At 54.1% G+C, this 12,922-nt stretch overlaps 1 protein-coding gene across 1 annotated transcript in view; it reads right to left on the reverse strand.

The window, feature by feature from the left end:
• Positions 1-309: 309 nt before the first annotated feature.
• The window catches only part of LOC103602816 (ephrin type-A receptor 10-like), a 38,242-nt gene continuing 25,629 nt past the window's right edge, over positions 310-12,922 (reverse strand). Inside the window, exons 6-14 of the mRNA XM_008587258.1 lie at positions 11,315-11,376; positions 11,037-11,162; positions 9,725-9,910; positions 9,190-9,251; positions 8,752-8,955; positions 8,298-8,447; positions 7,867-8,060; positions 7,111-7,266; positions 310-527 (exon numbers count right to left, since the gene is read on the reverse strand). Coding sequence (XP_008585480.1) covers positions 497-527; positions 7,111-7,266; positions 7,867-8,060; positions 8,298-8,447; positions 8,752-8,955; positions 9,190-9,251; positions 9,725-9,910; positions 11,037-11,162; positions 11,315-11,376 — 1,171 coding nt within the window. The 3' untranslated portion in view covers positions 310-496. The remainder of the gene's footprint in view (positions 528-7,110; positions 7,267-7,866; positions 8,061-8,297; positions 8,448-8,751; positions 8,956-9,189; positions 9,252-9,724; positions 9,911-11,036; positions 11,163-11,314; positions 11,377-12,922) is intronic.

Consider the following 12,922-nt stretch of genomic DNA (forward strand, 5'->3'; position numbering starts at 1 on the left):
TGGTATGCAGCCTACTCGATGCCTGTGACTGAGAGACTGGCTTGGGAGGTAGAGTTCCCCGTTCCAGGATTTGGGGGTAGGGTGGGGGGGCAGGCAGGACTGCTGGCTGGTACAGGGATCTTGACCTTGGTGTTATGACACCATGCTCTAATTACAATTTTTTTGTGCTTTTTACTTAACTGAGCTACCCAGTCAGCCTCCAGGAATTTTAAACATGAACTGAATTGTCATGGGACTAGGATGTTGCAAAGAAAATTGAAATCTTACTGCCAGCCAACAAACACTGTTTGGGTTGGTTTGTATTTTATTTTTTCAAATTAATTGCTAACAATTTAAAAATTGGGAGATTTCACAAAGATTGCTAGACTCCAAAAATAAGATCTAGCAATGCAGGCCAACCGTCAGCTGGAGCTGAGTAGCAGCTTTCCTTGGCTCTGAGTCCTCTTCAGTTCAAAGCAATCCCCATGAGATTACTTCTGTCTTGATGTTACTGACCTCATCCCTGTGGACAATTTAGTTTGTACCATCTGAAGTGGAGAGAAAACAAAAGCAGAGCTGCTGTGGGTTGAAGGGAGGGAGGATGGGTGTCTGGAGTCCTCTCCTTCCCCAGGGCCCTTCAGGCACTTTCAAGGAAGGCCAGGTTTTTCCTTTGCCCTACAGGCTCCCTGATATTTCCAAAAGCCCTGCCTGGGGCTTCCTGTTGCAAGAATTCCAAATGTATTATGATAAATGTATAATTTATTATGATGAGTTAGATTAAATTACTCATGAAGAGCTAGTTTGAGGGGTGGGGGGACACATCACCTAAGCATTGCTTTTTCAAAGCATCAGACGTACCTTTCACCTTGAAGGAATTCATGTCCCCCTCCACCAATGATAATGAGTTCACATACCAACATACGGCTCATCTCCACAATGTGTCCCTCATCCGCTGAAAAAGTATGTCTTCATGTCTATGTGCACATACACTCTAAGCCTGTTTTCCTTTTCTAGATTTACACAATATGATTGTTGTTGACCCATACCTAAAATTCAGCACGTCTCATGCTCAAGATTTTATAGTAGATAATGCATGTGGCTTCAGAAATGGGAGGACTGAGAGACACTATTAAGAGAGGGTTCAATCAGAATTGGGGGCTACATTGGGCTCCCCACTTAATGAGAGTCAAATCCAATTTGCCTTGGCTAAGGTGCCATCTCCCTTTACAGGATTAGGCATTTTCTCAGCTCTTTATCATCCCTGCCTTCATTCTCTTACCTATCAAACAAGTCACCTCTCTCCCCCAACCCCTCCCCGCCAGCTGCAACCTGCACTTCTTGCCTTTTACACTTTGCCATCATCTTTCCCTTAGTTGATATTAGAGTCTGTATAGTTGGTGTTTTCTGATCCTCAGACAATGGATATGTTGGAAGACAAAGAAACCCTTGGCACCAATATACCAGGAAAGCCCAGCTCCATCTGCAAATTTTCACTGCCCACAAGCACACACTTATTGCATGTCACAATATGCCAAGAACCATCAGGACTGATAGATGACAATCTCCAAGGATACACCTCTTCCAGTTGGATGCAAGGTCACACTGGCAAACCTCATCTTGACTCCCTTGACAGTGCCCCAGCTGATGGTCAAGGAGTGTTGTGGAGGTGGAGAGAGGAGAAGGGGCAAGACGAGGCCTAAGTGGGAGGGCTGCAAGGTGTTTACAATGAGGAAACGTTTAGTTTTGGATTTTTTAGCTTCTCTCAAACTATTACAAGCCACCTTAGTCAAAACATATTACTTGAGGCTGGGCTTGAGATACCCATAAACTCCCACGAAGCTAGTAGGCATCATGAGTTCCTCTATGAACTGAAACAGTTTCTGAGTTCACTCTGTTGTGTCAAGACCTCAGGGGGCCCAGCTAGTAAAATGGGGTGGGCGATATACTGAGGAGAATAGCGGGGTTCTTTCAAGATACTGGCAGACACTTCAGTTTAATTGGGAAAAGGTTAGAGCATGGTGTTGTAAAACCAAGGTCAAGGGTTTGCACCCCACACAAGGCAGCCGCCAAAAAAAAGTTCTACATGACAAAAGGGTACAAAGAGATTTAAAGAGAGGATGCTATATGGTATGGAGTTTTACTCAGGTCCTGAGCAGTGTAATGGGATGATTTTAGGAGCTGACGTTCTGAAGTCCAGAACTCAGGCACTGGTTAACAAACTCAGTGAACTCACTACCCACTTTCCCCTTGGGGGGGGCCATCTCACAACTCCCCAGGGACTAGGTCGGGCAGAGCCATCTCCTGGACTCTCACAACACCTAGAATTTATCCCTATTGCCAAGCCTTTTGTGCTTTTTACTTAACTGACTCCCTCACTAGACAGTAAGGTCTTAACTTCCAGTGCCATCCACCTTGTAGATGCCTAGTACGTACTTGCTGAATGAGCAAATACCTTGTCAAACCAGAAAAGCAGGCTCACTGCGCAGAGAAGTCCATGTCAATTCCTGACCACATATTGTATGTCTACCTAGTGCCTCTCATAAATAACACTGATAATAAGTGAGCTCTTCCTGCGGGCCAGGCACTGTGTTAATTTGGGGGCCCTCCACTCCCTGGCTGCACACCTCTCCTGGGGCAGACATCAAACAGAGTGATGCTCCTACCATCTCTAACCCACACCCCATTCCCTCCTCCCCATGAGAAGGAGTTGGCTTATCTAATGGAATTGGGAGAAAGAAGGAATGACCTGTTTGAGTCTATGCCATCTGGCTTCTCCTGCAGATCTGCGGCCCACAGGAAAGGTGTCCCCTGGCCTGTCTGCTCCCATTATGCAGGAAGCTCTGTGGGCAGCACTGCCGCTGCAGCCCGTGACCATCCACTCAGCCTGGGGCTGGGAGGGTCTAGTTCCAGGGAATGATGGGAAACACACTTTGTCCCCTATACCCTGTGCCTTATTGAAGAAGTACAATATACACATTTCAACATGTCTGAAATCGGGATGCATCTTCCAACCAGATGGCATGACATGGTTTACTTGGCTGGGACGCTTCTCTTAGTGGCACTTCTTACACTTCAATGGCATCTTCGATTCAAAGAAACATGAAAGCAACATTTTCCAGTCAGCCTTACCAAAGGGCCGATATTTTGATCTCCATCTGTCCCAGAGAGTTAGTACTCGATCGGTTCTCAGTGCACGAGGGGAGGAGAGAAGTGTTATTTATTGCCACTACCATCCAATTCCCAGCACTAAGCACATCCCAGAGCCTGGACTGTGCAGATGAGGAAGACGCCTCCCCAGCCTGCGAACGTGAACAGCCCAGGCCAGGGAGAGGAGAAGCACTAGCAAGCCAACCGGGCAAGGCACATGCTCACATGGTGCAAGTGTGTGTGCATGCGTGCCCACGTGTGCTCCAGCTCTCCTCAGCTCACACTTGTCACTGGCTTAGCCCTCTCTTCCTGCCTTTGCTGCCCTCCTCCAGGGATTCCCAAACTCCACTCCCCAATCCTCTCATCTGGTTCTGCCCCCACAATTCAGGTCACTGTCATGGGTTGAATTGTCTCCCCTCCCCAGCTCCTACGTTGAAGTCCTAACCCCAGTAATCCCAGTAACCAGTAACTCAAAATGTGACGGTATTTGGAGATAGAGACTTAAAGAGATGATTCGGTTAAATGAGTCTATTAAGGTGGGCCCATATGGACCAGTCCAATATGACCAGTGTCCTTATAAAGGGGGATTTGCACACAGAGATGCAAAGAGGGAAGGTGATGTGAAGAGACACAGGGAGAAAAGTGGCCATCCACTGGCCAAGGACACAGGCCTGGAGCAGATCCTTCCTTCACAGCCCTCAGAAGGAACCAACCCTGCGGACACCCTGATCTTGGACTTCCAGCCTCCAGAGCTGTGAGACAATAAATTCCTGTTGTGTAAGCCAGCCAGTTTGCAGTATTTTTTACAGTGGCTCTAGCAAATTAATGCAGTCACTGATAATATCCATACCAACAGCGGCTCTTCCATTCTCTTCTCACTTGGTTTCTCTGTATGTAACGCCAAGATGCACTCTTCCTTGGGCTGTGACGTCACAACTCCTTCCTAGCTTCTCTTCCACTCCTCCTTACATTCTGTCTCCTGCTCCCCTTCATCCACTCGTCTCCTACTACTGGCGTTTCCCCAGGGCTCCCCTCTCCTCCACATGCTGGCCCAGTGACCTCCTCCTCACCATGGCTTCAAGCCCCACCCGTGTGCCAAGGACCCCAAAGCTCTGTCTCTAGCCCATGTCTGTGCTCCAAGTTCCAGATCCAGATATCCACCTACCTCTCAGACATCTCTGCCTGCACATCTCACAAGTTTCTCAACAGTGTGTCCCAAACTGACCTCCATTTCCTGGCCCTCCGCGGCTCACACACTGTCTATCTCAGGGAAAGTCCTCATCTCCTCGAGGATGCCTTCCTTGGTTTACATGCTACGCCTTCAGGTCACCTGGTACAGAAACTCTCCCGCACAAGCTACACCATGGTTGAGCAATTGTCACTCAAAGAGGCACCATATCACAGACAAGTTTTTATTACTTTGTCCTGCGTATAGAACCCAAGAAATATAAAAACATCTCCAGAATTAGTCAAAGGAACCATCTCCCCAACTGGCCCCCTCCCTCCATGTGTGGGCTCAGACTGGGGTGATGTGGGGTTGCAGGCCACCTTCCTCTATCCAGTGCACAAGTTGCATACAAAAATAGATCTGTAGAGGGTTCCCAGAAAGCCATCACCCTGCATCATGCTGGCGCCTGCACAGGGCAGAGGCCTGGGACCCATCAGGATTCTGAGACCTCACTCCTCAGTGGAGGAGAGATCTACCCTGGACACCGAAGTCCTGCCGACACAGCCAGGGGCCCCTCTGCAGAACAGCTGGGAGAGGGGGAGGGGAAGGGGGGAGGGGACTTCGATCTTAAGAGAATGACTGATGTGGCCAGAGATGGGGATAAGGCTCCATCTACCCAAGACAAGACGCTGGTCCCCACATCTCCTGGATGCTGGCACAGGCTTCCCTGGAGGGGACGGGGAAGGCAGAGCCTGGAAAGCACCTGGTAGGGAACCCCCCCAACCCTGTCAAAGGTAGAAGCAATTTCTCGGTCTACTCCCGGTACTCCCAAAGTCACTGAGCTGGGGCAGATGCTCAGCAGAGTGGGGAGCAGGGGGATGAGGGAGTCTGGAAGGGGAGACAGAGGAGATGCTGCAGGCAGGGTGAGGCCAAGGCATTGCTGTGGGTCATTATCCCACCACAGGGTGCTCCCCAAAGACGCACTGCACCTTCCAGCCCCTGGGCTCTTTCTCATGCTAGCCCCTCTGCTTGGACTGACTCCTCTCGCCCTAGGTCTACCATCTTGGCCTGCTGAAAACTCCATCCACCCGAAGGGAAGAACCTCCCTCCTCCCACCTGCAAGGCCCCATTCAATTTGTGCCTCAGCTAAGAAGCTTTTCCAGACAGCCCTTGATATACACACATCAAGAATGTCCATCCCCATCCAGCTCACCCCCACCACAACCCCTAGGGGCCCCAAGGGGCCCTGGGCCCTGGTGGAGGGTGTTCTTGTGTCAGGAACTTCTTGGTGCCTGAGCACATCCGCTGCCTAGTCTGAGCCCTCCAAGGGTAGGTAGGCTCTGTGTCTCCTTCCCCTCTTGCCTCCAGCCCTTGTCTCCTCTTTCCCACCCCATCCCACCCCACCCACACACAGCCACACCAGAGCAGGCATGTCAGGGGTGACCTGGACAAACTCAGCCCTGTGGCCCAACCAACTCAGCTGCCCTCCTGCCACCCTATGAAAATCCTGGCCTCAGGATCACCACCGTTTCCGGAGGCCCTTCTGGATAAGGAACTCTGGAGTTGGCTCAGCATGACCACTTGTGCCAGAACTCCTCAGAAGCCGCAGGGAAGAGGCACGTCATGGGAGGCTGGGTGCCTGAGGGACGGAGCTTCCCAGGGGATCACCTCTAGAGTGTACACTGGGCTGCGTCCAGCAAGAGTGTTGGGGCCTCAAGGCAAGCCCAAGGACTGTCATGCTCTTCCCAGATGTCCTGGCCAGTGAGTTGATAAAAGGAATGCAAATAGGGGCTGAGTGGGGCCCCAGGGAGCACCAGGACCTTCAGTGGCCTAGCCAGGACTCTGGCCCTGCCTTGAACTGTCAGCCCAAGGGAGGGGAAGCAGAATCAGCTCCTGCGGCTACAGCCCTTGGGGTCCAGCCCTGAGCCCAGCACCATCTTTGTCTGCCTGGGCCTTGGGACCAGTGTTCAGATAGGTCTCAGCCAAGGCACAGGGAGCTAAGGACCCAGCCCCTCCATCCCAGCTGCCAGGCAGTGATGGTCATCGCCAGGTTGAATGGGAGCCCCACAGGAACCCATGCTGTCTGACTTGCCAGTGGGTCTATAGGAAAAAGGGACACCCATAGGGTAGACCCCAGGCCCCAGTGGGTATGGAAGACAAAAGTACATGAGCCAGAGCAATTTAAATTTCCCACCTTCACTCCCCATCCCTGCCCCAGCTCTGTCTCTGAGACCCTGAATCTCCTCCACTGTTATCTCAGGGGTCCTCCCCAGGGATTGGGACCTCTTTTCCAGGGACCTGAGTAACCAAGGTCTTGGGATCAGGGGAAACGGGAGGAGCAGGCAGCGAAACGGGGAAGTTATGGCCCCAAACCAGCGTTGGGCCCAGGAGGAGAAAGAGCTTGCTCACTCCCACACAGGCAGGGCACAGCTCCAGAATCCTTGGCAGGGCTGGGGTCTGGACCCCCTCTGGGGTCCAGCCTTGGAGGAACAGAAGCCTGCTCACACCTGCACCCCCTGGCCCTGCAGCTGGAGCACCCGTGCACGCAGGGCGCTGATCCCACTGAGGAGGGCTTCTCGATGTTCAGCCGAAGAGATGCCCAAGCTGACCAGGTCCCTGGAACAAGGGCTGGTCAGACCAGACTTGCTCAGCCCCATCTGCTGCTCCTCCCACACAGGTCCTCTGCTCTCCCTCCCTTCCTCTGAACAGGGGAGGCCCCAGAATCAGGACAGGCTAGGGCTTCTTCCCATATAGGCAGGGGCAGGGACCCTGGGTTTCCCAAGCCCCAGGCCTTGACCTTGATTCCTTAGACTCACTGGGCAGTCATCTTGGTCACGGCCTCCAGGCTTCCGTAGCCAGCTGCAGTGAAGCTGTCCTTATAGCGGCACAGGTCCAGGGCCTCCAGCCACGCACCCACAGAGCCAAAAGAGGGGAAGGTGGAGAAGGCACGGTCCGCCAGGGGGGTAGGAGGCCTGGGGATCAGAGGAGCTGTGGCCAATCGACAGCTGGGATCCCCTGAGGAAAGGCCAGCTGGGAAAGACAGGGGAAAGGAAGGGCAACCAAGCCCTAGGGCTACACCTGGCTCACATGGGGTCCTATGCATTCCCAGAGAGGTGAAGCTTGCAAGACACTCAGGCAGGTGGAGAGCCGAGCCAGTTAAAGGTACTAGGAGTATCTGGAACAATCCTGGGTTAGGATATATATACCTAGGACAGGATGGGAGGTGACCCGTGTTTGGAACAACTAATATTAATTTCACTTATTTTATTTACTGGAACTGCAAATTTCTTAGAACTATTACTATATATATTTATCCAGTCAGTGGTCATTGTACCTGGGATATGGGGGGCAAAATCCAGGACAAGTAGAAGAGACTAAGACAGATGTGGGGTGAGAGGTACCTGAGGCAGGTGAGAGTAACAAATCTATCTGGGAGAAGTGGTGAGCAGCTGTACATGGATAGGTGGGGGAGTACAGCTGGGGGAGGTGTACTTGGGACACGTGGGGAGGCCATTCATGGACAGTGAGAGGATGGCTGAATCTGGTTTGGTTGGGGACAGATAGAAATGTACCTGGGACAGGTGGTTGTAGCACACTTCGGAGGTTCTGGATCCTGCACCATCTTACTCAGGATGCTGTGGATCTGGGAGAACCTGGGCCGCTCACCTGGGTCCTTCTGCCAGCAGTCAAGCATCAGTCGGTGTAGTGGGGAGGGACAGTTCCTGGGGGGTGGCAGCCGGAAGCCATCCTCCACAGCCTTGATGACCTGGGCCGTGGGGGACATCAAGCAGAGAGGAGGCTTTAGGTCCCCCCAACACACACATACACACCCCCCAACCCAAGAAGGACTCAGGTAATGGCCAGGTAGGATCGGATGTAGACAGAGAAGAGGAGCCTGGAGCTAGGAGGTCAAGCGTTAATGGGCAGAGGTCAGGGAGCTGGTGCCTGAGGTCAGAGGGAAAGAGTATCTGAAGTTAAGGAGCTGGAGCCACAGGTCACTCACATCTTGGCCAGACATGTCCCAGTAGGGCCGCTCCCCAAAGGCCATCACCTCCCACATGACGACGCCAAAGCTCCACACATCACTGGCAGAGCTGAAGTGGCCAAACTGAAGCGTCTCAGGGGCAGCCCACAGCGCCGGGCTCCGGCCACTCTGTACAGCAGGCAGGTCAGGGCAGGGAGGAGATGAGTCATGCGCACCCCACAGAGCCCCAGCTCCAGCCCCCCCTGTCACCCCCAGGCAACCCCGACTCCCAGCTTCACGGGGAAGGCATGCCCGCTGACCACAGGGTGGTGTCCACTCTGGCGTTTATTCGGGACCAACTGGGTGGAGGGGCAGGGTGGGGGAGTGACTGTGACACAGCAGGGAAAGAGCAGAAGTGGGAAGCGAGGGACTCCAGGGCAGCGTGACGGGCAACAGGGCAACAGGCAGCCCAGCTGGGGAAGGGAACCCTCACCATGGTGGTGTAGACAGCTTCTGCTCGGTCCCGGGGCCCCCGCCCAAAGCCAGAGATCTTGCAGACGAGGCCATTGCTGATGAGCACGCAGCGGGCTGCCAGGCCCCGGTGGACGTAGCCCATCTCTGACAGATACTTCATGGCTGACGCCAACCCAGGCAGCAACCCCATCAGCTGCCCGGCTGCCAGCTGCCCCTCATGCCTCTGTGCGGGCAAGGAGGGGATAGAGGCAGGGGCTGTGCACTCACATCCTCTGGTGTGGTATGACACCAGAGAAGTCACATAGCCTCTGTGGGATTCAGTTTACCCTGTGAACACCAGGGCAGCCTGCTAGTGGGAATGATACTAATTCCAAGCCCCACCAAAGGGAAAAATGAGGGACCAAGAATAATGTGGTCATCAGTACCCACCCCCACAACCAGGGCCCAGGCCACTCACCCTGAGGAAGCCATCCAGGGCCCCGTGGCTCATGTACTCAGTGACAATCATCAGGGTGCTTCCTATGCCCAGGGATGGGAACACACACATGCTCGGGTGCCTGCTCCACCCTGTGTGTGTGCACGTCCCCCCACTGGAGCCCCAGACTGCATCTACATAGCCAGAACCAAGGCCAAGCTCCCCAGTCTTGCCACCTCCTGCCCGGCCCAGAATCCCCTGTGCCAAGGAACAAAAGAGGAGGCATCTGTAGGGGGACAAAGGCCAAGGTCAGGAGCTGCAAGTTTGCTAAGAAAGATCACCCCAGGTCAATGTGACCCACCCTTCAGGGTGTCACTACACGTCAGAACGGTCATCCCGGGTCAGAGTGGCCACTCCAGGAGAGGGCCCCCTGAGTTGGTGAAAGCACGCTGAGGCCCCTGGCTGGGGCTCCCCCCATGGCTAAGGGAACAGCCTGGAGGTACAGGAGCACCCCCTCCCACCCTGCCATTTCCACACCCATCCCTGTGGGCCAGGCAGCAGGAAGTGCAGCACCTACCTCGGGTGACGACACCCTCCAGCCGCACGATGTGGCTATGGTCAAACTGGCCCAGGGTGAGGGCCTCGGCCAGGAAGCTGAGCCTCTGCGAGTCGGAGCAGCCATCCCTCAGCGTGTGCACAGCCACGGGCAGCTCCTGGCGGCCGGGGAGCTGCAGGCGGCCACAGCACACCTCTCCAAACCGCCCTTTAGGGAAACAGCACCTCAGACACCCCCTGGAGGCCACCTCCCTGGCCAACCAGGCAGGCTGAGCCAATGAGAAAGCGACTCTGGATCATGGGCTGTTTCTGGCCTGGGACTCAGAGCTCCTGAGTTCAAATCCTGATAAACTGAGTATAACAGCAGGGTGACTTGGGGCTCCACCTCTTTCCCTGTCTTGGACTCAGTTTCCTTCTCTGTGAAATAAGGATTCCTCCCTGCCCACCTCAGCGGGAGGTTTCCAAGCCTCAAAGAGAGGACATTGCACATGCCAGCACATCAAAGGCCATTAAACCCAGTGTGACCCAGGACAGATGACAATGACATCTATTCTGCCCCACTGCCCCTTTCTGGCTTCTGTCCAGAGGGTCTGGCAGCAGTGTCAGGGCATAGTGTCAGGCCTCTGAACAAAGTAGTTGCCTTCTCTGAGCACAGGAGGCTGAGGGTTTACAGACAGGGAGAAAGGCAAGCAGGAGAGTGACCCTTAGAGGGTCACTATGGGTCACCTACTGTGGGTAGGGTCACCTACTGTGGGTAGGGTCACCTACTATGGGCATGCCCTGTGCTGAGTCCTGTGAAATCCACACATCAGCTTCCTATAAGGTAGATCTCATCCCTATTTTGCAGATGAGAAACTGAGGCTCAGAGCAGAGGAGGGATGCGCCCCTGGTCAGTCGGTCAGTAGTAGAGCCAGAACTAGAATTCAGGTGTGTCTGGTCCCCAAGCTTGCAAAGGCCCTCCCCACTGCTCCAAGAAGGCTGGAGACTAAACTGCCAGTGGCAGTTTGCAGAGGTCAACCCCGAAAGGGCCTGAATGGAGAATTCTCAGAGTGACCTTGAGGACCTGGAGAGGTTAGAAAGGCAGAGCCACAAACCCCTGTGGCATCCCCTTCCCTGGAATATGGTGGGTGAGCGATTTCCCGGGTGGAGGTCCGGCTTGGTGTGGAGGCGGGGTTTCTAGACACGGGGCGGGGACTTGGGTGGAGGCGGGCTTAGAAAGTAGAGGTGGGGAAGGCATGGAGGCGTGGCTGGGGCTGGGGCGTGGCTTGTGGCATGGGTGGGGCCTAGACGCGGGGCTTCCGGTGGAGACAAGGCTTCCTGAATGCCCATCTTGCCTGTTCCGAGGCTCCTATCCAGCGTGACGCTCTTCGCATCCAGCTCCTTGGCAAACAGATGCACAGCCTGCAGCGGGTCCCCACAGCTCTGGGGGTCCAGGAACGTGCGACGTGTTGGAACTTTGACTGGGAATGCAGGGAGAGAAAGAGATGAGCCTGAGGAAAGGGGCCTCCATCGCTGGGGTGGGAGAGGGGGGTTATGCAACTGCAGCAAGGAAGAGAGATGAGGAGTGAGGTAAGGGGAGGCCACCCCTCCCCAGCCAGGCCAGAACACTCACAGTGGAAATACAGCTCCTCTTCATCGTGGGTGCCCCCACCTCCTTTGCCATAGCTGCAGGGCCTGGGGGAGGGGTTGTGTGTGCAGTCATTCTTTCAGCCAAGACCCCCCAGCCCTTCCTATTTCACCAGCACCAAGGGTGGTACCTCTTTGTCCCTTCAAAAAACAAGGTCTGTGCCCCCAGGGAGAGACCTTCTTATCCTGCTGGTTTGAAAGCATCTCCATAGTTTGACAACCTCCTCCCCATAGCACACATACCACCCCAGCCCCAGACCTAACCCCTTGCCACCATCAACATTCCTAATTGTTTTCACTTTGAGACACAATGAAAATTCTTGCAACTCCAGAAGCACCCAAATCCACACCTCTGACTTTAAGCCCAAGGTGCCCCCGCCCACAGTTTGGTGAAAGAGAATGGATAAAACAGACCTTGCACTCAGGGGCAGCTTCTGGTCTAGTCAGGAAAACTAACAGGGAGAGTTAACCACAAGCCTACTTGCAGGTACCAGCAAACAAGAAGGGCAGTGCACTGTGGGAACACATGACCTGGTCCAGGGCCATCAAGGATGGCTTTCTGAGACAGAGGCAGCTGTGGACCAGAGGACTGCATCAGAATCAACAAAGCCACATGCTGGCATTGGAGCCCCCTAAGGCAGAGCCTTGCTGGCCCAGATAAAAACTTTGGCTTTTGAAGAGATCCAATCAAGACGGCAGAATAGATGGTCCACAGCATCACTCTCTCCCACAAATCAACCAATTTACAATTATAAAAATGTAACATCAGCCAAGCCAGGGCCGCTGGAGCTCAGGGGAAGGGGAGGAGAGACCTATGGAATTCATGAAGGCCGGAGAAACTATGATGGCAGAAAGAAGAAGCTGCTTTGAGCGTTTCAGGCCGTGGCTGCTTTAAGGCTCGAGCTGATGAGCGCATGGAGCAGGAACCAGCAGAAGCCGCAGCTGTGCCCTCCAGATGGAGTTGCTTGGAGGCAGCAGGAGAGAAGAGGGCCTTGGTGGCCCACAAGACAGCAAGACCACTAACAGGGTTCCCACGGACCCACGCAGGAGCGAGGAGCCAGAACAACTGAGAAAAGGGAGCCATTCAGAGGCCAGTGAGTCATTGCAAGGGACCAGAGCAGGGCCCGTCGCATGGGAAGTGTTTGGAGCACGGGCAGTGGGGGAGACAGGCCCACCAGGCGAACACTGGGACACAGCAAGGACAGCTGATCTGCCCCCCAGTCAGCACAGGACCACTCAGCGGAGACTGGTCAGGAATGCAGGATTGCATGGGGTGCAGTTTGATGAAAAAACTCAGGCCCAGATCAGAGATTCTACAGAACACAGATCCACCGGGTCTCTGGACAGCTGGAAGTACCTATAAGGTCAACCATTAAACCCTGAGCTGCACAAAAAGCCTTCCCTAGGGAAACAGCAGCAAAGTAGCAATTTAAACAACCACACAGCTCAAGTACTGGTTCCCACAGGAAGTTCCCCCGTGTTAGAAGCAAAGGACAAAAAATTAGTTCCGGGCCAGGCACACCGCCAGCACCTTGGGGCCTGCCTGAGAACTGGAGGCTTGGATTGGGGGACTGGAGGCCAAGGCCACCTGCCG

Source organism: Galeopterus variegatus, unplaced genomic scaffold (assembly GCF_000696425.1).
Source record: "Galeopterus variegatus unplaced genomic scaffold, G_variegatus-3.0.2 Scaffold4319, whole genome shotgun sequence".
Classification (NCBI taxonomy): Eukaryota; Metazoa; Chordata; class Mammalia; order Dermoptera; family Cynocephalidae; genus Galeopterus; species Galeopterus variegatus.